Genomic DNA, 27,324 nt, shown 5'->3' with positions numbered 1-27,324 from the left:
GTGGGGGGTCAGCCTGTCAGTGCTCAGACCATACGCCGCACACTGCATCAAATTGGTCTGCATGGCTGTCGTCCCAGAAGGAAGCCTCTTCTAAAGATGATGCACAAGAAAGCCCGCAAACAGTTTGCTGAAGACAAGCAGACTAAGGACATGGATTACTGGAACCATGTCCTGTGGTCTGATGAGACCAAGATAAGCTTCTTTGGTTCAGATGGTGTCAAGCGTGTGTTGCGGAAACCAGGTGAGGAGTACAAAGACAAGTGTGTCTTGCCTACAGTCAAGCATGGTGGTGGGAGTGTCATGATCTGGGGCTGCATGAGTGCTGCCGGCACTGGGGAGCTACAGTTCATTGAGGGAACCATGAATGCCAACATGTACTGTGACATACTGAAGCAGAGCATGATCCCCTCCCTTCGGAGACTGGGCCGCGGGGCAGTATTCCAACATGATAGCGACCCCAAACACACCTCCAAGACGACCACTGCCATGCTAAAGGAGCTGAGGGTAAAGGTGATGGATTGGCCAAGAATGGGCATCCTCAAATATATATATATATATATATATATATATATATATATATATATATATATATTCATAAAAATTTTTATATATATATTTCATAAACTATTTTATTATTTATTTAACTATCATTATGATGTTTTTATGATGTCTTCATTATTGTTGACGATATAAAAAATTATTTATATTTGTGTGATGCACTTTTTCCGTCTTCATTATTCTTGCAAAAAATTAAAAATACATTTTTATTAACAAATGTTTTATTAGTTAATTGTCGATGTTTTTTCTGTCATCATTATTGTTGACAAAATAAAAAAGGTTTTATATTTTTATTAACTTTTTTATTTTTTTCATGTATCTTTCTCATCTTCATTATTGTTGACAAAATAAAGAACTGTATTCTAATCCAAATATGTTTGTTTCATCAATCTGTGTCCCTTTTGTTGTGTCATGTGACATGGTTTCTGATTTCTGCTGCTGACTTGATGTTCTTTATGCAGCTACAAGTTTGAAACATCGATTCGATCGTCAGTGAACTCAACCAATAGCCTCTCTCCATGTCGAGTGAGGTCTAGCGTTCTGGCCGCAGGTCCCAGTGCTTCTTCAGTGCCGAGCTCAGGTACAGAACCACCTACGGCTTGAGTTAGATTGGAGTCTTGCTGTTTAAACTAGTTTTAAAACCTGATGGGGACTAACTTATGCTGGTGCCGTGTATGGCTTCATATGGTTTAATATAGTCTTGCTAATGCATCATATTTGCTGAATGAAATCAATACTTATTTCTTACTAATTTTGTGTCTGATTCCCAAAATACTACCTGTTTTGCTCAAGCACGAAACTTTCTTACAAAATGTGTGTTTTGTTGTATTTTTCCTTTTACAACCATTTGTAAGGTGAAGAAGTCTTGAATTATCCTTTAATTACCAGAAAAACTGCCACAAAGACAATTTTCTGTCTTCATCTGAGCCAGATTACCACTCTTTGTTTAAATCTCAGCTGATTTTCATATGTAAGACATTATTTTATGCCTAATCCTGATTTCAAGGTTAGAATTAGTGACAGAAGAAAATGCAAACACCACCCTGATGGTGTGGGTGGTTTACTACATCCAAATAGTGAAAGAAAATGACAGATTTTGTGAAAAAAAAAGCTTAGTTTGTAAAGTTCATTGACATTAAACGAAGTATTTGAACATATTTTTTCACTCCACTCGAAACTTTTGACATTTGACTGCTTTTGTTATTTCGACAAGTGCACTAAAGCTGATACATTTATATACTTAGAAAAATCTTCAATCTTATTTTGCAAAAAAAAAAACTACATGATTGAAGTTTTTGACCATTTTTAATTCAGCATCATCAAATTAACTAATATTAGGCCTTTTTTTTAAAGATGCATGGCTGTGCAGTAATCTGTCATCGCTTGTTTGTCCTGTCTCATTTTATTCGCTATATTTGTCATGTGTTGATTTCTCGAAATGCCTCTCATTTGCAACCCTTCTCACCCTCTCTTCCCTCTTTCTCAGGTTGCGAACACGAGTCCAGGTTGTCCATGTGGATCTATGTTTTCCTTGGGAATATCTTGCGAGGAATCGGCGAGACCCCAGTGCAACCTTTGGGAATCTCATACATCGATGATCACGCTCTGGAGGAGAATGCAGCCTTCTACATCGGTACATCTACAAGTTTGTTCATGCATTTATGATTGGAGTGAAAATAGGACAGATATGCATTTGCTGCTTCATCGGTTACCACAAATTCAGTGAGAATCGCAGACAGTTTGCCGTTTAACCGTTTCCTGGTATTAATTGTTTTTCCTAGAGAGCATTGCCTTTCTTGGTAAACAGCCCAGACTAATCAATTCTTGCCGTCTGCATTAGGATGCGTCCAGACGATATCAGTCGTCGGTCCGGTGTTTGGCTACCTGCTGGGGTCTGTCTGTGCCAAGATATACGTGGACATTGGATTTGTCAACATGGGTGAGTGAAACGGTGCTGTTGTATGATTCACTATTTCCTAAAGGAGTGATTAAGTTCAGTTGCATCTGGATGCCGTACGTCTCTGGAAATGTACAAGTCAAGGTTTTCTTGAATATAAAGAGCACATAATAATAGAAAATGCTTCTGTTCTGTATGTTTTCATGAGTTTTTGGCTCATCTTGACTAGACTAGTGAATCAAAAACTCATAAAAGGAAAATAGTTCATTGTGAAATCAAGGATTCGCTCCTCAGATCTGGAGCAAGTCCAGTTTATTCATATTAGTCTTATTTTGTTTGTGTTTCGAACAAAAGCAGGAGGAAATAAGAAACTTTGTTGTTTCTTGTTTGAAAGCCATGGAGGCTGTTTATGTTGGATCTGAGTGCGATTCTGGCATCCGAACGCACTCTTTATTTGACTGGGGACGATGTAAAGGTTAAAAAATGTTAAGCTGTGATTTATCCAACAGCTATTTTGCTTGTGAAATGAGACTGGGAGGTTAAACGGGGCATAAGCTGAAGCATGCAATATCCTTAAATTGCATGACATTAATATTAGAAATGTGTGCGTAGTTAGAAGATACTGAAAATCAGTGGTCAGTCCATCATGGTGTACAAAGCTGATTCCTTACAGAACATTTTTTGGCATTGGCAAAGTTTATGTATGTGAAATAATGCGTGTTGGAGACGCAGGCCATTTCTTTATGGATAATATAGCGTTACACCCTGAAGTCAAGACGTTTGGCAGTTGAGTTAAGCTGTAAGATATTGTGTATTAAATATTCAGCCAATAAAAACTATATCACATATCTTAATATCAAATGTTTTGGCATTCATTTTATTTAGTGGACAATAAAACAGCACAGACAACAACATCCAGGTGTGAAAAACTTGTTGCATCTTTCCCCAAAAGACTCATGGCTGTATTAGATCAAAAGGGTGTTTCTACTAAATACTGAGCAAAGGGTCTGAATACTTAGGACCATGTGATATTTCAGATTTTCTTTTTTAATAAATCTGCATAAATGTCAACAATTCTGTGTTTTTCTGTCAATATGGGGTGCTGTGTGTACATTAATGAGGAAAAAAAATTAACTTAAATGATTTTAGCAAATGGCTGCAATATAACAAAGAGTGAAAAATTTAAGGGGGTCTGAATACTTTCCGTACCCACTGTACATAAATCCTTGCAGGAGTATTGTTTCTATAGAGATTTATACATTTAATGATACTAAAGACAGCATAATTAAGATTTTTGAGAGGGGGTTTTTAAGTCTCTCATGCTCAGAAAGGCTGCATTTATTTGATCAAAAGTACAGTAAAAATCTGAAATATTATTAAAAATTAAAATAGCTGTTTTCTATTTGAATATACTGTAAAATGTCATTTATTTCTGTGATGCAAAGCTGAATTTTCATTCCTCCAGTCTTCAGTGTCACATGATCTTCAGAAACCATTCTAGTACGCTGATTTGCTGCTCAAGAAACATTTCTGATTATTATCAATGTTGAAAACAGTTGCGCTGCTTCATATTTTTGTAGAAACTCTGGATACCTTGGATTTATTAAATGAATCAGAAGTGACAGTAAAGACTTTTATAATGTTACAAAGATTTATATTTCAAATAAATGCTGTTCTTTTGATTTCTATTCATCAAAGACTTCTGGATAAAAATGTATGACCATTTCCACAAAATATTAAACAGCAAATTGATAACAGATTGGTAATAATAGGAACCATTATTAATATTTGAGCACTAATATTAATTAATAATAACTGAGCAACAATGGAGAGTATAAGAAACATCTTTAAAAAAACATTTTAAAAATCTTAATTATTCCTAACTTTTGACCAGTATTGTAAGTATTACTGTAAGTAACAGCTTTTATTTTCTGATATTCAAATTTTTTTTTTATATATATTACTTTTCTAATATATTTTTCTCTTCTGTCAAACACGAAAAAGGTTTTTTTTCCTGTTTTTTTTTTTTTAAATACAAAGAATGTATATATATATTTTTACTTCCAAGCTCCGAAAAGCTAAATTCACTCTTGGGTTGAGTTAAAGAATCTAGGTTTGATGCTATAGATGTCAAACTTCATTCTGCCACCTAGTCATGACATCTTTAAACATGTTTCCAAATAAAGCTACAGAATGACTTGAAAAGACTTGCATTTTATAGTGCAGAAGTCATATAGATCACTTTGATGCTGCTTTTTCAATCTTGACAGTACAAATCACCATCTTTTTGTATGGAAAAGAGCAGTTTGAACATTCTGCTTAGCATCTCGTTTTGTGTTTCAGGATTAAATGTGGCAAAAAATGTGTTTGGATGTTCCATTACTTGTTTACATGAAATGCTACGAACGTTTCAATCTACTGGCACAACATGGAGTCTGACAGAGCATACATGAGCTGAGAGAGAGCGCGAGACATCTAAGACTGTCTGTAGATCATAGTCTGCGTCTGCGTCTGCCTCGGCTGTCTGCCTGGCCCAAATATTCTGAACATGTGACAAGCTGCAGCGAGCCTCGTAACGTCTGTATTCTCGCTGTTGACATATGCGCGTGTGTGTGTGTGTGTGTGACTGTGTGTGACTGTCTTCTCACAGAGAGCATTAGCATCACCCCGGGAGATGCACGCTGGGTAGGCGCCTGGTGGCTGGGATACCTCATTGCAGGATTCATCACCCTGCTCTCAGCGATGCCGTTTTGGTTCTTGCCCAAGTCTTTGCCCCTGCCAGAGAGACAGCTTGACAAGTATTCTCCAGAGCGGACCAGCTTCATCAAAGACTCGCCCCTGCTGGAGCACAAGTACCAGGCAGACGAGCCAGCTAACTTCCTAGAAATGGCCAAAAGTAAATCACCTAGAATTCACAGAAAACTTCACGCTCTGAAGTATCAGATGTCTGCACTGGTCTAGGCTACATAAAAAGCGGATTTGACCCATTTAAAGTGCTGTAATGTCATTGCATTAATTAAGAAAATATCAAACCATTTGGCATTTATTGTAACCCTAGAAAGACCTACTGTATCGTATTTGATTGGCAAATTTCTAAGGCCTTTAAATGATCAAAACTTTGCTGAAAAACTGGTTGAACGGCATCTACTTCGGTTCACTTGATTATCCATCATCATTTTTAGAAAAATCAGTGCGTCTCAAATCTGATCATCAGGATCTTTTGAGGAGCGTTTGTTTCCAGAAGCTTTACTTTCACTGTTGATCTTCCCAAGCCTCCAGAATATCTCGCATATTTTGAGGAATGATAATCTCTCAATTATCATTGGATTGCATTACATTTTATGATTTGATCATTTAAATCTCATTTTATAAGACATATTATTGGAGATATAGAGTGACGGCGGATATTTATTGCATTTTATGTAATTATCTACTATACTGTTATAAAGATCTCATTGATTTACATTACATGCATCAGAATTTAATTATTTTTGTCCATACTAATATCAGCATCTGCACCAAATTGCATATTTTTGCTTAGTTTGGGCCCCTGAATAAAAGGAAGGTGTTTTTTCCTCCCTGTATCAGACTATATGAGCCATAAAAGCATGATGGATCAAATATGATACTCAACAAAAACACTTATTTATTTTTTTTTCTCTAAAGGTTCAATAAACTGTTTAACCAAGTATTTTTTTCTGTCTACTATTCCATATGTCAGGCTTTACAGGGTTAAAGAAAGCACTGGCATCCTTTTCAGTCAAAACTTTTGCTTGCATAACTTTACATGATTTAAAATGGCAAAACAATAGAATTATTTTTGGAAATGAAGAAAAATTTGGTGTTTAGAAAACCAAACTAATACTTTTTTCTGCCATATCTATACATCACTAGGACATAATTGTGAAATTGAATACTTCATGCATCCACTAAAACTCAAGTGAAGTTAGTTCTTAGAAAAGTTTATGAATCATTTATTTGCTATCTTGTATTTAATGCATTGACATTCATTCATTTCAGTTGTGGTGCATGTATGCTGTGGATTGACAAATAAAATTCAGCTATTTGCATCATTCTTAAACATTTTGTATTCATGTTTTCCAGACTTTTTGCCAACGCTCAGATCCCTTTTGGGGAATCCAGTCTATTTTTTGTATCTCTGTGTCACCATCATCCAGTTCAACTCTTTGATCGGTATGGTGACGTACAAGCCAAAATACATCGAGCAACATTACGGGCAGTCAGCGTCCAAAGCCAACTTCTTAATGGGTATGGGCTTCCTCTAAATGCACGGATATATTACAGTTCACGGTGCAGCTGTGACCTTAGAGCTTAATGTATTCATGTTTTCCAGACTTTTTGCCAACGCTCAGATCCCTTTTGGGGAATCAAGTCTACTTTTTGTATCTCTGTGTCACCATCATCCAGTTCAACTCTTTGATCGGTATGGTGACGTACAAGCCAAAATACATCGAGCAACATTACGGGCAGTCAGCGTCCAAAGCCAACTTCTTAATGGGTATGTCGTCTTCCTCTAAATGCACGGATATATTACAGTTCACGGTGCAGCTGTGACCTTAGAGCTTAAAGTTTTGATTAGATTTTATTAATGTGCGTTAAATATTACTCTATGGTTCTGATATCAAATCTAAAGGTTTTTATAGCTCGGTTAAATCACAGTGTGATATGGCCCGTTACACCTTATGAAAGAGAACGAAATCCAAAAATAATATCAGCACACAACGTAGAGACTGTTGTGCATTTCGGGAAACGGCATTAGCGTTTGAAAATCAGATGGAGGGAAAACAAATAGGCCTATTCTGTATCCCTTAACCTTTCAACCACAAGAAGAGTCTTTGCCTTTGTTTCAAACCCATGACACTGCTCCTTTGATCCAGGTTTTCCTGATGCCGTCTGTTTTTTCAGGAGTGATCAACATCCCAGCCGTGGCCTTGGGAATGTTCTCGGGAGGTGTGATCATGAAGAAGTTCAAGCTGAGCATCATGGGAGCAGCCAAGTTTGCGCTGGGAACGTCTCTTCTGGGCTACTTCCTGTCACTTTTCTTCTTCGCCATGGGATGTGAGAATGCCAGTGTGGCCGGCATCACCAGGTCGTACAATGGGTAGGACGAGACTTTCAGTTTGGATTTCGGTCAGTGGTGCTTCTGCTCAAATCTGAGGCCAGTTGCATAAACACAGCCATTGTGTTTAGACTTTGTCTTAAAAACTAGTCTGACCAACTCGCAGTTAGCCAGAGTAATCGATCGTACTTTACGGATTCAAATTAGTCCAGTCTACATTTTTATGAAAGTGGTTTTAAAAAAAAAGAGTCTTAAAGAAAAAAAATGACTTTGTGAAAATTACTTAGTTGTAAGACTAGTCTAAGCAGTTTTTGCAGCCGGTCTAATGGGGTCAAGCAAGCAATGCAAATAATAAAATGCAACTATATTGTCATGAATAATTTGAATCGCTGAATAATTAGGATAATCATTGGGAGAGGAAAACGCTTTGCATCTTTTTTTGTTTATATGAATAATTTTTTACATTTACAATTTTTGTATATTTTACATTTGCCTAAAGTTCATAAAAAAGATATTAAGGCTGGAAAAAATTATATATGTTTATAATATATGTAAATGTATGTTTATATAAAAATAATCTAAATTCATTGAGATATTATAATTTTTATTAATAGTTTGAATTGTTTTTTTTGTAAATTTTTTTATTAAAGTTTTCGTAGTTTTATTGCGTTTTGTAATTTTTTATTAGATCTTTCTATATAGTTTTTATTATTCTTTTTATTTCAGTTTTAGTTTATTTTAGTACATCAAGATGAAAATGAGAAATGCAAGTAGCGGAAATGAAATGAGTTTAAGTTTTTGGTTACACGTTACAATTAGTTAATTAAATTAGTTAAAATGAACTAACAATGAATAAAACTTGTACTGCATTTATTAATCTTATTAATGTTAATATCATCATTTAGTTAATGTACTGTGAACATGAACATTTTTATTAACTTAACATTAACAAAGGTTGATAAATGCTGTAAAAATACATTGTTCATTGTTAGTTAATGTTAATGCATTAATGAGACCTTATTGTAAAGTGTTGCCAATTTATTTATTTTTTTTCCGTTAATGTTTCTTTTATTTAAAGTGACAAGACACTTTTATTTTTAGTAATAATTTTAATTTCAGTTTTAGTTCATTATAATAACCCTGCGATGCACGCCACCATAGAAAAAACAAAAATTGCACATAAATGTAACTGGTTTTTATTCCTAGTTTTGAACATGCAGAAAAGTCATCAAGATTTGTTCATAAATGTACCATAATAATTATGTATGAATTATATGATGTGCTTCATTTGCAAAATGATAAGTAACAGTATGCTTGTTATGTCTAACTAACAGGACGGAAAGTCTGTGCAAAGTGGACAGTTCTCTCTTAGCGTCCTGCAACGCAGACTGTCAGTGTCCCGAAACAAACTGGGACCCCGTATGCGGTGAGAACGGCCTCACCTACTTCTCCCCCTGCCTGGCTGGATGCCGGACGTCCCACGGCTCTGGAATGAACACGGTAAGCGCGGCCTCTGAACCGAGAGTGTGATTCTGGAACAATGGCGTGTGTTTGTTGTCCTGTTCCCTTCAAAGAATGCGAGCGACATTGTGTTGTTTCATATGCCTTGAACTCGGCTTTTCCCAGCACTCTCTGAAGGGTGTGCACAACCTGTTTGTCTTCAGCTCAAAGGCTTCTCTGAAACTTCCTGAGACGGTTCCTGAGACAAGCATCGCGTTTCATTCCATCTAAACGGCTGCGATACAGTCTGCAGATTAAAGTCAGAGAGTGTTTTCTCCCTCCCATCCTGTGTGTCCATTTCATTTCTCAAGCATCTGTTATACGCACTGTCTTTTGTGCCGTCCTTTCAGACTGTTGCTAAACAAAGAATTAATGTAATTTCAGACTTTAGATGAGTGAGATCAACCAAAGAACACATTGTGACTGTGCATTTGTTCAGCATGTGGAAAGTGTATATTTTTAGATGCTGTTAAGATTTTTTTGTCACCTTTTTATGACAAATTTTATATATATATATATTTTTTTAAGTATAAATAGAACATCTATAATATAAACATCATTTATTTTCTCTCTCTCTCTCATATATACATACATAGACCTACCTTTGATTTTACAACTACAATGTATTTTAAAATAACACTTCTGTGCATTTTACATTTACAACAGTTTTACATTTTTACGTTACATTTGCCTGTAAAATTCAGAGTCAAATGTATTAAGGCTGGACAAAATAATCCATTAATATTCATATGCCACATTAAAAATAGTCAATGCAGTGCACTCTACAATAGAAAAAGTAAAAAATATAAATATATTACAATATAATTGGTAAACAAATAACTTGAGCAATACACTTCATCTAAATTGATTTCATAAGATTTTTTTTTTGTTTATAAACAACTCCAATAACTTTTAAATTACCTTTTCATTGCGTTTCACATGTAGAACAATTGTACATTTGACAATTGTACATCTTTACATTTGGTTTGCCTGTGAAGTTCATCAATGCAGTGCATTCCACAATAGAAAAAGGAGAAAATAATCAATATAATTATAATAAATATTATTGGTAAATGGATAACTTGAACAGTACACTTCATCAAAATTTATTTTATTTCATTAGATTTTTTTTTTTTAAATGTATGAATATAACCACAATCCAAGAGAGAATCATCAATCATAAGATTTGTGCATCATGTTGTCATTTCTAATTAATCATGGGATGGGTAGCTAATTTCCTCTTAAATAATTTAAAAATTTGAATTTGTTTGCTTTTCATATACATATATATAGAGAGAGAGATTTTTTTTTGCTTAAAGATAGCAAGGAATAATCTGCATGAATAAAAAATTTGACATTTTTTGATTAAAGGCCCAATTACCCATACTTCATCAGACAGTTAATGCAATTGTAGATCTAGAAAAGTCCTTGTTAGAATTGTGGTTTGCACATCACTGCACTTGGTAAGTTGCAGCAATGTTGTAACTGCCAAAAAATAGCTGCACAAAGTTGTTTTAAAAGTTGTTTTGCTGCATGAGGTGTGCTTTAAGTAGCATCTGATCTGCTGTGTTTGTGTGTTTCAGGTGTTTGAGCAGTGCAGTTGTGTAGCAGTCGGGAATCATACGGCCAGTGCGGGCCAATGCAACAACAGAGACAGCTGCCATCGAGTCTTCCCCTACTTCCTGGCTCTGTCTGTCATCACTTCCTTTATCATCTCGCTGGGCGGAACACCAGGATACATGCTGCTCATCAGGTGAATATCTGACCTTGATTTATTGATCAGGAACTGCTGATGGTCCAGAGAGTTACAGCTCACTTTACCCTCAGGCCTTCCAAGATGTAGATGAGATTGTTTCTTCATCAGATTTGGATTAATGTAGCATTCCAACACTTGCTTACCAATGGATGCTCTGCAGTGAATGGGAGCAAGTGATGGAATGCTTCTTATATTATAATATATAAATATATAATATAATAATATTATAATATATAAATATATAATAATATATACATATATGAAGTCTTGGTAAAGTGAATGTTTTGTTTACGTGCTGAATTATCATTTCATAGAAAACAGCACAGAAAGCACAGAAAGGTCATCCAGTCATGTGTTTGGGTTTTTTTCTCAGTTCAAGCAGATAACAGATGAAAACTGACAGCATGTGTCGACGGCACTAATGTGATTTTCCCCTCATTATTCCATGTCTTAGTGGAGGGCTGTAGGTCAGTCAAAGCTGTCGCTCGATTTGAATCCAAAATCAGTCGAGACAAGTTTATGGTCAGTTGTGAAGTTCAGTAATCAGACTTGTGTCTTGAAAGGAAAAGCTTTAGCACCAGGGACTGTCAGCTTTCTCCCAAAGCTCAGTCAGCTGACGCTGCTGGAATGCTCAGCCTCCCTCGGGCTAAATTAGGTTAGCAGCAGCAGCAGCGCTGGCCCGGCTTTGTTGTGAAATAAAAATTCCTGCATGTCTGTAGCTTTTGAGAGAAGACGTGATTAGTTTGGATGAAGTAATCTGCATATTGCTGTTGTGAAATTGTCTAGTGGCTTGATTTGATAGAATTCGTTCTGTCAGTACCAATAAAATTATGTCAGCAATTAATTTTCATAATAAATGTTTCTGGTCTCATGCACAATTCATCAATGCATGTTAAAGATTTTATTTTAACAAACTATAATCATTTTTGCTACTTTTTTCTTATTTAAAAATACAAATAATCAATAGTATCATAGTCTAACTTTTTGCAATATTCTATGCATTCAGAACAATTTCATGTTATTTTTTTACATTTTTTTTTTTTTTCAAATACAGTGGATAAAGTAATCCACATATTGCTGATGTGAGGTTGTCTCGTGTTAGTGTTAGCAATTCATGGTACTATCATAAAAGAGGTTAGGTTCATATAAAAAAAAAATTACCTATTCATTTTCATAATAAATGTTTCTGGTCTTGTGTACACATTCATCAATGCATATTACTTCAAAGAAAAAGAAAAAAAGTTTTTCCAACAATATAATATCTGCTACTTTTTTTGCTGGCATGTAAACATACAAACTAACATAGTATCAGTCTAACTTTTTGCAATATTTTATGAATGATTTGCAAATGCCTTCATATGAAATCAAAATCAGCCCTATTTTTCTGTTTATTTTCATAAATTGGATAATCATTGCACGTTATTCAATGCATAAAAATTATATATATATATTTCTGCCACTTTTGTGCAGGCATATAAAAATGTAAATAACCATAGTATCATTGCCTAATTTTTCACAATACATCACTTTATGTAATTATTCAATATGCAACTTATGTAATTATTTAATCTATTATCATCATTAATTATAATAACAAAAACATTCTAAATTATTATATTATAGATAATTTGTTTCTATTGTTTTTTGTTGTTGTTTATATATATTACTTTATTTTTGTTACATGGATTCTTAAACTACCGGTATGTCCTATTTCTTGTAAGCAGTACATCTGTCAAACGTATTTTCATTTTATTTCTTAAAGGAAGTAATCTAGCCGCTCTTTCTCTGGTTTCATCCACAGATGCATCAGACCTCAGCTGAAGTCTTTAGCTTTGGGTTTTCACACATTGACGACACGCACTCTAGGTGAGAGACGCTTTGGTGTTTGGTGCTGTTGATGTCTCTGCTGAATCATTTTGTAGTCACAGTGGTAATGATGATTTGTTTTGAAGCAGTAGTGGATGGTGTGGTGTTTTTTTTTGCCTTCCACAGCTGGAATTCCAGCTCCTATATACTTCGGAGCCATCATAGACACCACCTGTCTGAAATGGGGTCAGAAGAAATGTGGTGGGAGAGGAGCCTGTCGAATCTACAACACCACTGCCTACAGGTATTTGGCTCATCACCACACTTGACTTGCATATTTGCAGTGTAGGGTTGGAATAAGTGAAAGTAGCAACACAACTAACTTATAGTTTTGCTTATTCAAAAACACTTATTTAGCAGCAGCTACATCTATATCTGTTAGTAATCGGATTGATGGCTCAATCAGACTGATAAGCCTTCATGTAATCGCCTCAATCGATCCAAATGAGCTCGATTTGAATTAAATCTCAGGTGTAGACCTGAAATAATCTGTTCAGTGGAAAAATGAAGCATGTAAACACCTGAATCCAATGATTTTCACAATTGGATTCAGAAATACTTTGCACGTGATGTGTATGTTTACATGCATTTTAGGTCTTACAAATGTGCGTTTATTTGCGCCTCACGTCTTAGAAATATTGGTGAATATTGGACTGAATGTTTACTAAATATTTGCTAAAAACACTCTTGGCATATGTCAGCTTTATTTGTGCACAATACATGTAATGCATGTGTAAATTAATATGCAAAATGGATTGCAACATTTAGGGTTCATCGGATCGGATTCATTCAGAAAGATTTTTGCATGTAAACATCTTGTATAGTGTGATGCTGTAATATGAAATTCAGTTACACTTTATTTTACAATGTCCTTTTTAAAGTGTATTTGTACATTTAAGTACAGAGTAAAAATGTATTTACAACGTACTTGCTGTAGGGTTAGCATTATGGTTTGGTTTAGGGTTATTGCATGGAGCTATGCATAATTTACAGTTATTACTATAGTAACTTGTAACAAGGACAATGTAACAAACTGAAATTCTTGTGTACGTTAGATCTTGTGTTTATCATGGTTTCCGCAGGTTTGATCAAGGTAAAAATAACTCCCTTTTAAGAATAAGTAAAGAAAATGGAAGGAATAAATGGAAGGGAACACAATATGTCAATATGTTCTCTAAATGTAAATGTCTAGGGAGCACAAAATACAACTTCCAACAGATCTCCATTCCTTTTAATTCACTTTAAGGAAAAAGAAATGGCTTGAAGCTTGAATAGCTGTGCTCCAAATCACTAGAATATGGAAATAAATTTTACTGTACCTTCTGATCACATTGCAAAAAAGTGATGTTTTTTTCCTCAGTATGTGTGTCGGTTTTCATGGCAAATGTCTAATGATTCTTCAATCAAGATTACTTGAGAAGCAAAGTGACATCAGATAATAAATCTTCTAAGAAATTAATCAAAATGAAGTAGCTTTATGATTAAAACAAGAACTGCAAAAAAAATGCAAAACTGGACATGGAAAAATCTACTTAATTCAAAGGGACGTTTTCATATCCCACTGACAGATATTTGTTCTTGTATTAAGCATAAAATCACTTAATTGTGTACAATTTATGAAGACATTTTACATTTGCAACTCAAGTAAACATCTTGATTTAAGCATGTTTAAGTATTTGTATTGGAACGCAAAAATACAAAGATTTCATTTTGTGAAATGCATGCAACGTCATGCCACGAGTTTATGAATTAAAGACATTCTGCTCCAATTTAAGACTTCTTAAGACCCCCAGAAACCCTGGTATGTCTAGGCTTGTAATTGTGTTCAGTTGACTATCCTGTACTTTCCTCTCCGTTGCTCAGGATAGCATATCTGGGCCTGACGATGGGCTTGCGGACAGCTTCCTTCTTCCTGTGCATTCTCGGGCTGGTGGTGTTACGACGGCATGTTCGGCGGCAAGAGCGCAACACGCTCGCAAACGGAGGCACGGGGGCCGCAGCCGGCGAACTGCAGGCCCTCAGGAAAGAAGAAAACAACAGCTGTAACTCGGACCAATGGCCGCGGACCACAGATTACGACCCGGAACGGGAGACGCGTTTGTGACTTGCGTACATGCACATGCATGCCTGCGCAGGGAGCAACAGGGCCGTTATGCAGCGTCTGTTTCATACTTTCTATCAGACTCATGTAAATGATGTGAAATAAGTTGTTTTTGATATAGTAGAAGTATTTCTTGAATGTACATGATGTTTTGCAATGATTTTCACAATTGGATTCAGAAATACTTTGCACGTGATGTGTATGTTTACATGCATTTTAGGTCTTACAAATGTGCGTTTATTTGTGCCTCACGTCTTAGAAATATTGGTGAATATTGGACTGAATGTTTACTAAATATTTGCTAAAAACACTCTTGGCATATGTCAGCTTTATTTGTGCACAATACATGTAATGCATGTGTAAATTAATATGCAAAATGGATTGCAACATTTAGGGTTCATCGGATCGGATTCATTCAGAAAGATTTTTGCATGTAAATATCTTGTATAGTGTGATGCTGTAATATGAAATTCAGTTACACTTTATTTTACAATGTCCTTTTTAAAGTGTATTTGTACATTTAAGTACAGAGTAAAAATTTATTTACAACGTACTTGCTGTAGGGTTATCATTATGGTTTGGTTTAGGGTTATTGCATGGAGCTATGCATAATTTACAGTTATTACTATAGTAACTTGTAACAAGGACAATGTAACAAACTGAAATTATTGTGTACGTTAGATCTTGTGTTTATCATGGTTTCCAATTTAAGAAACGCGCGAGGAATGGGCCAGAACTGTGCAAACAGGTGCGTGATGCCGTGGGTATGCAAGTAATCATCTTTATGATCGATGTTGTGCAATGTCACTGTGAGAAATGTTGTGTGAGTGTGTGTGTCGTTACGTGTGAACGGGTGCATTCCCAGTAAAGAAAATGGAAGGAATAAATGGAAGGGAACACAATATGTCAATATGTTCTCTAAATGTAAATGTCTAGGGAGCACAAAATACAACTTCCAACAGATCTCCATTCCTTTTAATTCATTTTAAGAAAAAAGAAATGGCTTGAAGCTTGAATAGCTGTGCTCCAAATCACTAGAATATGGAAATAAATTTTACTGTACCTTCTGATCACATTGCAAAAAAGTGATGTTTTTTCCTCAGTATGTGTGTCGGTTTTCATGGCAAATGTCTAATGATTCTTCAATCAAGATTACTTGAGAAGCAAAGTGACATAAGATAATAAATCTTCTAAGAAATTAATCAAAATGAAGTAGCTTTATGATTAAAACAAGAACTGCAAAAAAAATGCAAAACTGGACATGGAAAAATCAACTTAATTCAAAGGGACGTTTTCATATCCCACTGACAGATATTTGTTCTTGTATTAAGCATAAAATCACTTAATTGTGTACAATTTATGAAGACATTTTACATTTGCAACTCAAGTAAACATCTTGATTTAAGCATGTTTAAATATTTGTATTGGAACGCAAAAATACAAAGATTTCATTTTGTGAAATGCATGCAACGTCATGCCACGAGTTTATGAATGAAAGACATTCTGCTCCAATTTAAGACTTCTTAAGACCCCCAGAAACCCTGGTATGTCTAGGCTTGTAATTGTGTTCAGTTGACTATCCTGTATTTTCCTCTCCGTTGCTCAGGATAGCATATCTGGGCCTGACGATGGGCTTGCGGACAGCTTCCTTCTTCCTGTGCATTCTCGGGCTGGTGGTGTTACGACGGCATGTTCGGCGGCAAGAGCGCAACATGCTCGCAAACGGAGGCACGGGGGCCGCAGCCGGCGAACTGCAGGCCCTCAGGAAAGAAGAAAACAACAGCTGTAACTCGGACCAATGCCCGCGGACCACAGATTACGACCCGGAACGGGAAACGCGTTTGTGACTTGCGTACATGCACACGCATGCCTGCGCAGGGAGCAACAGGGCCGTGATGCAGCGTCTGTTTCATACTTTCTATCAGACTCATGTAAATTATGTGAAATAAGTCGTTTTTGATATAGTAGAAGTATTTCTTGAATGTACATGATGTTTTGGGTAAAAAAAGAATGTCTTACAAACTACCTAACTTGTTTGGATTTAACGTAAAGAGGCTTTTAGAAGCGTCAGATGCCCAAATAGAGCACTGGATTTCCTCTCATTTAAGCCATCGTCGTGCACAGGCCCTATAAGGTTAACATGATTATACCTTGTGGGTACATGATCACGTCTGTTGTATCTCTCTCTTCTGCCATACACACAGATAAGATCCCTGAAACAGTTGACCATGACACTGTGTGCTTAATGTAGGTAGGCCTTGTTAAGCGGGCTATAGGTTGACTAAGTTGTTGGAGATCTCGAATTGCGTCCCATTTGTATTGTCATGCAGGAACGATACGCTCCTTCTATTTAAGAAACGCGCGAGGAATGGGCCAGAACTGTGCAAACAGGTGCGTGATGCCATGGGTATGCAAGTAATCATCTTTATGATCGATGTTGTGCAATGTCACTGTGAGAAATGTTGTGTGAGTGTGTGTGTCGTTACGTGTGAACGGGTGCATTCCTACAGTTCTTTTTCTCGCAATTTGTTTGTTCCTGCCACGAACTAAAATTTTTTTTTTAAAGAATCTCACAATTATAACTCTTTTCTTACAATTGCGAGTTTATATCTAGTAATTCTGACTTTTTTCCTCAGAATTCAGAGTTTATATTTTGCAATTCTGAGAAAAAAGTCACAATTACCTTTATGATTTTTATCCCATGGCAGAAACAAGCTTCCATAATATTGTGCTTAATTGTAATGAAACATTTTTAAATTATAATAAAAATGCAAAACAAGAAATAAATCTTAATACTTAAATTTTCGTTATACAAAATATTATTAGATTTTGGGGTGAAATATGGCCTGGACATGTTTTGTAAGCTTCAACAATGTTAAGCATCAATAGCACAAAACCATCTACCTCAAATGGACTCAAAATTAAGAAATGATCACTTATCTCTACTGGACTGTGAAATCGGTTTAATTTCACATTTCAGCATTTGTTTAACAACTAACAGCATTTGAACTCAGGTGTAATTGGCCTACCTCTCCAGACTCGAGAACACACACACTAACCGCTCGCTAACAGACTGTTCGCTCAGCCCGGAAGTAAATGGTCTCATTGTGATGTTTACTTCTTACCTGTTGTTTATGTGTATACATGTTTTGCTTCTTAATTAAAGTTGATCAAATGACTAACGCAGCCTGTAATGTATGGGATCTTAGATAGGCTTCCATAATGTCGTCTTTGGAAAATATGAATGGAAATATTGCTGTGGAAATATGCTTGAAGTTCTTCAGGAAGTATTACAATCATACTACTATTGACTCGTGTTTGCATGTTTCTGGATGTTGCACGACTAACCTGGTTTGATATGCACTTTTAAACAAAATAAGGGAGAGAATCTAGCAGAGGAGAAGGAAAGCAACACAAGGTATTTCAATGCAACATGCAAACATCAGTCACTATGGCTTTTTGACTAAATAACATACAGTTTCCTGTAATCATCAATGAGTGTTGGGTTTCAGTCGCTCTATTCGCAGACAGCCACATTATGCAGCGATCTCAAAATACAGCACTGTACCAATTCAACATCAAAGCCGGAAAACCGCTACTTCAAATGTGTGGTGAGCAGGAAACCTGACAGGATGTGATGTCATGAACTGACTGTCAAGAACTCGTAACAGTTTGCATGTAATGCCTACAGGTGAGTGTATGTGAGAGGAACCGAGCATGACCGTGATCATCGTGCATTAACGTACAGGTTTCCAATGCATCCACTTGCCTAGTTGTCTTTTTTGTCTCCACTGTCCAGCTGATTCTAAAAAACGAGACAAAACAAGAAAAAAAGATGTTGCTTATCTAAACAACAATTCTGTATTGTTCTTGGTCCTTACTTAATATCTGTAACAAATATCCTCTTTTTAATAATTTTTGTCGGGATGCACAATAATATTAAATGGCATTGATGGTAATTTATTTTATTTACAAACCGTATTTGTCAGTATTTTATGCTAGATTTTATAAATAACTCAATTTTAATTCATCTTTGTACTGTTTATTATTTTATTACAATTATAATATTTTGAGGGTATCATTTGAAGCATGGAAGCTGTTAAACGGTATTTGTTTACAACATGCAAAACAATGTAGATTTAAAATATCTGCCACTACTACTTTTCAATGTTACTTAATTGAGATAATAGTTCATTAGATTTTATTTTTATATTTAAAGTATTTGAACATTTTATTTTGATATTAGCTTATAATATTAGCTATATAACTAGATTTTTTTTAGTTTCAAAGTTTTAGTAATTGTCATTTTTATTTTTTATTTAATTATGTATTTATTTTTAGTAAATGTGTCTAGATTTTAAGTGTTAGTTCTTTTTTTTCTTATTAGTTAATTTTTTTTATAGGAAAGTTATATTTTCCATTTTCATTTTATTTCAAAGTTTTAGTTTTTTTTGGCAAATGTCTATATAGATTTAAGTTTGCTATTTTAGTACTTCAGCTTTATAAGAAAGTTTGTATTTATTATAGGAAAGTTATATTGTCGGTTTTAATTTTTAGTAAATACATGAATGTAGCTTTTGTTTTTAGGTGTTTTTTAGTAATTCAACTTCAAATGAAAGTTTGTTTTTATATTTTATTTCGGTTAATTTTCTTCTCATTTAAATACATTGTACATCTTTTTATGTTTTTCGGTTTTAGTTTTATTCAATGATAACCGCTTCTTTCTAAGCACTTGTGTAATATCATGTGGTTGGTTTGAATTTTCGATGTGTGTGTTACCTGAAGCTCCTGGTGCTCTTGAAGGAGACGGTCGTATTCTTTGGTCAGTCCTTCAGTTTGTTTCTTCATGGCGTCCAAATCGGACTTTGACTTTTTCAGAGCTACAGAAAAACAAACAGCTTTAACTTGTAGAGCTACTCTATTCCAGGTCATTTATTTGATTGTAATTGTGAAGCAGAATGAGCGTGGAGTGTCTGTATGGCCTGTGCTCACCATCGGTGCTGCTCTTCAGCTCCTCCGTCAGTCTCTGCACCTCTTTCTTCAGGAGTTTGTTCTCTTCTGGATCTTGTGTCTTCCCTCCTTCTCCTTTAGCGTCTGTAAGTGCCTGAGGATGACAGTCATTTGTACTTCTATTACTAAATGGTCTTTAAGGACGCCATTCTCTAAAATGCTACAAATCATTTCATTCCTCCTCATCCAAGATTATAACTTGATCCAACGAGCTATATTTTACCCCAAATTTAAAAGAAAAAAAAATACATTAAATAACTGTTTTGTATGATTTTCATGACAAGTAAATTCTTAATTGAAAATGATTTTCTTTGTTTGTCTTCTGATCGCTGGGCGAAATATGGTGCAGGTTTCATTGAAGTAAAAACTTTGCATTGTTTTCATGACAATTGAATTCTTAATTAAAAATATTCTTTTTATTCCTCCTCATCCATGTTTATCACTTGGATAACTTGATAATTATTGAGCTGTGACTGCTGTAAAAATGGTTTGTCCAGGTCATATTTCACCCCCAAAATCAAAAGAAAAAAACATTATACATGAAGAAATTAAAAATGTTTGCATTATTTTCATGAAATTTAAATGTTTCATTACACATATTATTTGTAATTTCTGTCTTTTGATTTTGGGGTGAAATGGGGTGCAGGTTTCATTTAAGTACTTTGTTTGCATTATTTTCATGACAATTAAATTGAAAATATTTTTTAGGTCATATTTCACCCCAAAATCAAAAGAAAAAAAAATGGTTATCTTATGCAAGAAAATAAAACTTTTTTTTGCATTATCCTCATGAAAATAACATTCTTGATTGAAAATATAATTTCTATAAATCTATCCCTTAATTTTGGGGTGAAATGTGGTGTAGGTTTCATTGAAGTAAAGATGTTTTTACATTATTTATCACAGTTAAACGCTTAATTGAAAATATTATTTTTATATATATCAGTCTTTTGATTTTGGGGTGAAATGTGGTGCAGGTTTCATGGGATTCCAGCTTTTTAAGGCTTTTAACCTGTTTAAGCATCTCATTGTCCTCCATGTATTTCTTGGCAGCTTTGTTGGCGCTTTCAGCCTGAGTCTGCATAGCGGCGCTGGTGCCGATGGCTGTGGCCAACTGGTTAATCAGAGTGATGACTCTCCTCATGACACTGTGAGAAAACAGCACCAGAGTTCAATATCACAAGACAAACTGCCAATGGGTATTGTCATTCATGTCGATTAATGCGTACAGCCACAGGAAGAGCGAGAAACCAGAGATGTAGAGGTTCCTCTGGGCTCGGAAGAGCTTCATGTGCATGTGGTCGAACGCGTTGGGGTAAAGTTTGGAATCTTTGCTTCGGTCAGCAGTCGAGTACTTCCTCACCTCCCGCAGGGCATCTGCAGCAGGTTAAAACACAACTCCAGTCATTTTTTATTTAAATGTGCTCATTCTCAAGCCATCCAAGATGTAGATGAGTTTGTTTCTTCATCAGATTTGGAGAAATGTAGCATTACATCTCTTGTTCACCAATGGCTGCTCTGCAGTGAATGGGTGCCGTCAGAATGAGAGTCCAAACAGCTGATAAAAACATCACAATAATCCACACCACTCCAGTCCATCAGTTAATGCCTTGTGAAGCAAAAAGCTGTGTGTTTGTACACTTCAAACTCTTGTTTTCGGCTAAATGCGAGTCCTCTATCCATAATAACGCTTCCTCCAGTGAAAAACTCATCTCATCGGAATAAGGAGAGAAATCTGCACAGATCAAGCAGTGTTTAGTCGAGTACTTCCTCACCTCCCGCAGGGCATCTGCAGCAGGTTAAAACACAACTCCAGTCATTTTTTATTTAAATGTGCTCATTCTCAAGCCATCCAAGATGTAGATGAGTTTGTTTCTTCATCAGATTTGGAGAAATGTAGCATTACATCTCTTATTCACCAATGGCTGCTCTGCAGTGAATGGGTGCCGTCAGAATGAGAGTCCAAACAGCTGATAAAAACATCACAATAATCCACACCACTCCAGTCCATCAGTTAATGCCTTGTGAAGCAAAAAGCTGTGTGTTTGTACACTTCAAACTCTTGTTTTCGGCTAAATGCGAGTCCTCTATCCATAATAACGCTTCCTCCAGTGAAAAACTCATCTCATCGGAATAAGGAGAGAAATCTGCACAGATCAAGCAGTGTTTACAAGCCAAAACAGACCTAAACAAATATGTGGGTGGATTTTGATGAGAAACAACAGTAAATTATTTTTTTTCCCCACTGGAAGCGTTATTATGGATTATAGACTATGAAACAATGGTTTAAAGTGAAAACGTCTTAATGATGGATTTGTTTCTTACAAACACAGCTTTTTGCTTCACAAGGCATTAACTGATGGACTGGAGTGGTGTGGATTACTGTGATGTTTTTATCAGCTCTCATTCTGACGGCACCCATTCACTGCAAAGCATCCGTTGCTGAGCAAGAGATTAACATTTCTCCAAATCTGATGAAGAAACACACTCCGCTACATCTTGGATGGCCTGAGGGTGAGTAAATTCTCAGCTATTTGTATTTTTGGGGTGAACTATTCCTTTAAGACATGGCAATAAATAAAGAAAATGACATACCAAGAAAGAGAACGATGAGGATTATTATCATGGTGAGGAAGCCCTTGTTCCGGAACTGGGACAGACGGTTCCAGATGCTCCATTTGAAAATACTCTGCCATCTGCAAACATGGGCGTCAGTAAGAGCAAGTGGACAACAGCGAGCACAAATGGATTACAAGCGAACACTGTACCTTTGAGCAGAGATGAAAGGCAGGCAAAAGATGAGGAGGACACCAATCTCCACATACAAGAACGATGCCACCGCAGTCCACTGCAAGGTCATGTTGTATCAGCTGTATGACTAAAGCAGCAATAAAGAAACAAAAATGGGTTAGTCTTTTATATACATAAACGTTTACATAATGCTGTACCAGATTGGAAAAAAATGCATTAATTCCTTACTACTCAAAGCTGTTATTACTCTCAGATAATCTACTTGTGGCATTAAGCCTTGATGATAATGACACTTCACCTGCATCTTGCAGTTGAACACTTTAACAGGAAGCATATGTCTCATGTTTGTACCACACACACAACATATAAAAACAGTATTTAGAAGTGCAGTGCAATGATCAGACCTCAGTTCATGTAGTTAAAATGCACAAGTGTTGAATTATACTGAAAGTTGAGTGTCAACGATTATTAAAATAAGATGTTATCAAACAGGAAACGAACACACGGCAAGACAAGACTCGAGCGCAGACGAGCTAGAAGCGAAAAGGCCATCGGTTCACATCTCACCTGCGAGTGAATATTGAAATATGAGATTTCGGACGAAAGACACGCTTCAGAAAACTAGAGTAATCGCGCGCAGGCGCAGCGCTGCAGTCTCGCGCGAGTGACAGCATCAGACCGCGCGCTTCGCATCGTGTGCCACTAACCGAATAAAGTGTTTTTCGCAATAAAAGATTACAATACAATGATTATAATTAAACTATTGTCCGTAGCAAATACCACGGGCAGGTAGTAAATAAAGCCAACAACTAATATAAAACAACCGATTAAAAGTGTGTATTTTAAAAAGAACAGAACAATCGTGCATGGGGTAATAATATTAATAATAATAATGCTCTCAGATTCAACGTATAACAAAGAATAACTCAATTTACCCATATATTTTTCTTTGATCAGATAAGTTAATTAAACTCGCTTTGTAGCGCTGTAGTTCACATGAATGCCCACAAGAGGGCGCAACACCTTTATGTTTATTAGATTGAATTTGAAGCAGTGTAATTCACAAAAACACATTTAAGTTCAATAGGCTCGATTTTTAGCGCTGTGGTTTCGATCATCTCAAACATCTGACTTCTGAAGTGAACTTAAATGTGTTTTGTGAATTACAGCGCTGCAAATCGAGTCTATTGAACTTGAATGTGTTGCGCCCTCTTGTGGAGATTGTTGTGAATTACACTGCTTCAAATTCAATCTAATAAACATGCATGTGTTGCGCCCTCTTGTGGAGATTGTTGTGAATTACAGCGCTGCAAATCGAGTCTATTGAACTTGAATGTGTTGCGCCCTCTTGTGGAGATTGTTGTGAATTACACTGCTTCAAATTCAATCTAATAAACATGCATGTGTTGCGCCCTCTTGTGGAGATTGTTGTGAATTACACTGCTTCAAATTCAATCTAATAAACATGCATGTGTTGCGCCCTCCTGTGGAGATTGTTGTGAATTACAGCACTGCAAATCCAGTCTAATAAACTTAAAATAAACAGGTTGCGCCCTCCTGTTGTGCAAGTGTAATTGGTTATTTTTCCACAGTGACAGTGATGACCATAAACATTGTATTATTTAAAAGAAAGCATAAAGTCTTGATGTTTTAAACTAAAAAATTAAAGTAATAAATTCTAATGTAATAGACCAAAAATAGTGGTGAGCCCAGTGGTTAAACACTAGACTCATGAAACCGCTACAGAGATGTGCTCAAATCCTACAGACGAAGTGACTGTCTTTTACTCAGCCTAAACTTGTGTTCAGATCAACTTAAAATCTTTATGATCCAGAAAACAACCCCAGCGCAGCATCACAGCCTCTGTGGCTCAGCGTTTAAAGATTTCAGTCTCAAGCACCAAAGTCTGAGTTCAAATCCCACAGCTGATAAAGTTATGCATCATTTACAACAAATCTCTCAATAAAATCCTGTTCAAAACCCTCATCAGCTCCACAGACTCAGTGGCGCAGGAGATAAAGCTCTGTGTTTTAATCGTGGAGGTCTGAGTTCAAATCCTGCTATTGCTCACTTTAAACTGATCTCATCCAACAAAGTCACTCAAACTCCACAAATCAATGTCAGATCTGTGACGGTCCAGTGCATAAACACATGTTCTCTGAACACAAGGCTGAGCTGGAGACGTGGGTTCAAATCCCACTGATTACTTTAAGTGTTTTATTGGGAAATCACGGGTAAACAGTCAGATAAAAGTTCCTTCATGTGCTCCAGCAAGAGACCTGTGGCTCGCAGGTAAGAGCGCTGCCTCATGGGTTCAGAGGTTGCTGGTTTGATCCCAGCCGGGTCTCTGCGATACGAGTGAATGCTGGAGTGTGTGTGAAGGTGTGCCTGAAGAAGGGGGAGATCAGTACGGTCTCCCCCTGGAGCTTCCAGCACCGTGACCCGCAGTGGTTATACTTTTAGACAGGCTGAAAAATAAAAATAAAGCTGTATTAAAAACTTTGGTTACCATCATTTGCTTCTCAAAGAAAGGCCCTCCAAAAAGCAAATGCTGGTAACCTCCATGTTTAGTGCACTAGAACACACATTCACACGAGATACATTACCTGTCCCTGAGCAGATGGCCATCATTACAGTCAATGTCTGTCCACACGTCCCAGAGCTCTGCTTCAGCCGGACCACTTTACAGCCAACAACACATCACTTATTCTGGAGAGACACGACACAAACACAGACATTATCAGACATACTGCATCTAAAAAAATTAAAATAAATTAAAAATAATAGTTAATAAGTGTAAGTTAGCAACATAAATTGAATTCCTAAACAATGCAGAGTATAACATCCTTAAGTAATCAGTTAAGTTAGTTCAATGGGCTTTTCTCCCCGGTTTCTTTCTTTGGCAGTTTTAATTAAATAAATGTGCATATACATTTACATTTTGGGTTTAAAAAATATATAACTGCTTCAACATAAACTGCATTGAGCTCGTTTATCCACACTTGTAAAGCAGAAACTGACTACATAAACCTACGAAGTGTAAAAACAAATATATCGCAGAGTATATTATACTTCAGTAATACTGTAACAGTAATATTTTGGTTGATGCCACTTTTCTCCCCCAGTTTAGTTCCATTGATGTTTTTCACTAAATAAATGCATTTATACATTGAGTTTCAAAAAGATTGAATATAGAATTGCATTAACTAGTTAATCCACTGTTGTCTAGTGGTCTAGAATTGTTAAATCACTAAATTATAGGTAGTAAAGAAAAAAACAAAAGCACTAAGTGTCTAACAAGACAGAGAGAGTTAGAAGATGGGACTGTCTGAATGCACTACTAGCTGTGCAATAACAAAAAGCTTTTTAAGCATGATTTTAGTTCCAATACCTCATCAAAATTCAAGTTTTGAGGCTTTCAGTCCAAGTGTGCTCGCTTTGTAGTGAGACACATTAAATGCAACACATCCGATCAATCATAACATTCACCTAAATTAACTGACAAAGGTTTCTGCTATGGAATATCTTATGAGTACATGTACAGTAAATGAACATACTTTCCAGAAGGCCAACAATTCACTAAAAATGTTTTTTTTATTGGTCTTATGAAGTATTCTAATTTGTTGAGATAGTGAATTGGTGGGTTTTTGTTAAATGTGAGCCAAAATCATCACAATTAAAAGAACCAAAGACTTAAACTACTTCAGTCTGTGTGAATAGAATTTATTTAATACACAAGTTTCACAATTTGAGTTGAATTACTGAAATAAATGAACTTCTCCACGACATTCTAATTTATTGAGATGCACCTGTATAAACTGAAACTACTTACAGGTGAGTGTTTTATCCCACAGTGTGTTGGTTTGGTCTGCGCTTGAGCTGAAGTATGTGAGGTTTAAGAGACATTTAAGAGCAAATAATCTGCAGGAGCTGAGCGTGGTGTTGTTGTGACTGTCATCAAGCGTCATGTTGACAAACAACCGAGGAAGAGAGACTCCGAGTGAAGGTGAAACCCGCGTGCGCCGCCTAGTGGAGCGGATGGAAAACAGCACTGTACTTTTTAGTGATGTGACATGTGGCGAATTAGTGCTCTGCATTTAACCCATCCAAAGTGCACACACACAGCAGTGAACGCACACACACACACACACACACCGTGAATACACACTCGGAGCAGTGGGCAGCCATTTATGCTATATGGAGACTGTATGCATACTTCATACGAGCTGCATGCATACAGTCTCCTATTAAATACAGCTCTGTGGCGCAGAAGGAAATTGCTCGCTTTGGAAGAAAATCAGCAGTAGGAAATAAATATATTTTGGGGATACTCAGGCCTGGTTTCAGCATTATGCACTTACCAACTGAGCTACCAGAAAAGAGCTTTCAACACAGCCACTTATGCCGGCTTAATGTCTCTCAAAAAGAATTCAAAAGCTTGTATTTGATTTGGAGCCTTGCACTATGCAATAGTAGATTTAAAGATGAGAGATGTAATGTACAGCTTCAGCTTTGCCTGTTATTAATGCACATTGCAGTTAAAACTATATTGAAACAAACAGCAAACAACAGTGAAGTGCTGCTACTATTTCACAGCAAAAAGGGCATTTACATAGACATAAAAACAGGCTGTTTAAATCTAAGAATCTTATATATATATATATATATATATATATATATATATAGTGTGTGTGTGTGTATATATATATACATATATATATATATTTACATTTAGTCATTTAGCGACTTACAAATGAGGACAATGGAAGCAATCAAAATCAACAAGAGAGCAATGATACACAAGT

General features: G+C 36.0%; 2 protein-coding genes across 5 annotated transcripts in view; one reads left to right on the top strand and one right to left on the bottom strand.

Moving 5' to 3' along the window:
- Positions 1-14,900, top strand: part of LOC107590530 (solute carrier organic anion transporter family member 1C1-like) — a 29,722-nt gene extending 14,822 nt beyond the window's left edge. For all 3 annotated transcript variants that reach the window (XM_016279303.1, XM_016279304.1, XM_016279305.1), the window contains 11 exons: positions 1,020-1,138; positions 2,045-2,191; positions 2,399-2,497; positions 5,106-5,351; positions 6,560-6,724; positions 7,382-7,577; positions 8,870-9,035; positions 10,619-10,788; positions 12,593-12,657; positions 12,784-12,901; positions 14,521-14,900. In XM_016279303.1, the coding sequence (XP_016134789.1) occupies positions 1,020-1,138; positions 2,045-2,191; positions 2,399-2,497; positions 5,106-5,351; positions 6,560-6,724; positions 7,382-7,577; positions 8,870-9,035; positions 10,619-10,788; positions 12,593-12,657; positions 12,784-12,901; positions 14,521-14,761 (1,732 nt within the window). In that variant the 3' untranslated portion in view covers positions 14,762-14,900. The remainder of the gene's footprint in view (positions 1-1,019; positions 1,139-2,044; positions 2,192-2,398; positions 2,498-5,105; positions 5,352-6,559; positions 6,725-7,381; positions 7,578-8,869; positions 9,036-10,618; positions 10,789-12,592; positions 12,658-12,783; positions 12,902-14,520) is intronic.
- Positions 14,901-18,148: 3,248 nt separating this feature from the next.
- LOC107590529 (B-cell receptor-associated protein 29-like) lies at positions 18,149-23,176 on the bottom strand. Of its 2 annotated transcripts, none has more exons than XM_016279301.1 (8): positions 23,087-23,176; positions 22,537-22,646; positions 22,364-22,464; positions 20,998-21,145; positions 20,781-20,916; positions 19,751-19,862; positions 19,538-19,638; positions 18,149-18,563 (listed from the first exon to the last, which is right to left on the bottom strand). In XM_016279301.1, exons 2-8 carry the CDS (start codon positions 22,626-22,628, stop codon positions 18,528-18,530), a joined length of 726 nt encoding a protein of 241 aa, XP_016134787.1. In that variant the 5' UTR covers positions 22,629-22,646; positions 23,087-23,176; the 3' UTR covers positions 18,149-18,527. The 2 variants fall into 2 exon arrangements, with proteins under 2 accessions (XP_016134787.1, XP_016134788.1); XM_016279302.1 differs by having other exon boundaries at positions 22,537-22,638.
- Between the last annotated feature and the right edge of the window lie 4,148 nt (positions 23,177-27,324).

Source organism: Sinocyclocheilus grahami, unplaced genomic scaffold, assembly GCF_001515645.1.
Source record: "Sinocyclocheilus grahami isolate Dianchi unplaced genomic scaffold, SAMN03320097.WGS_v1.1 scaffold129.1, whole genome shotgun sequence".
NCBI classification, from domain to species: Eukaryota; Metazoa; Chordata; class Actinopteri; order Cypriniformes; family Cyprinidae; genus Sinocyclocheilus; species Sinocyclocheilus grahami.
Note: the sequence above shows the minus strand (reverse complement) of the source record. Positions and strands in the feature narration are given on the sequence as shown.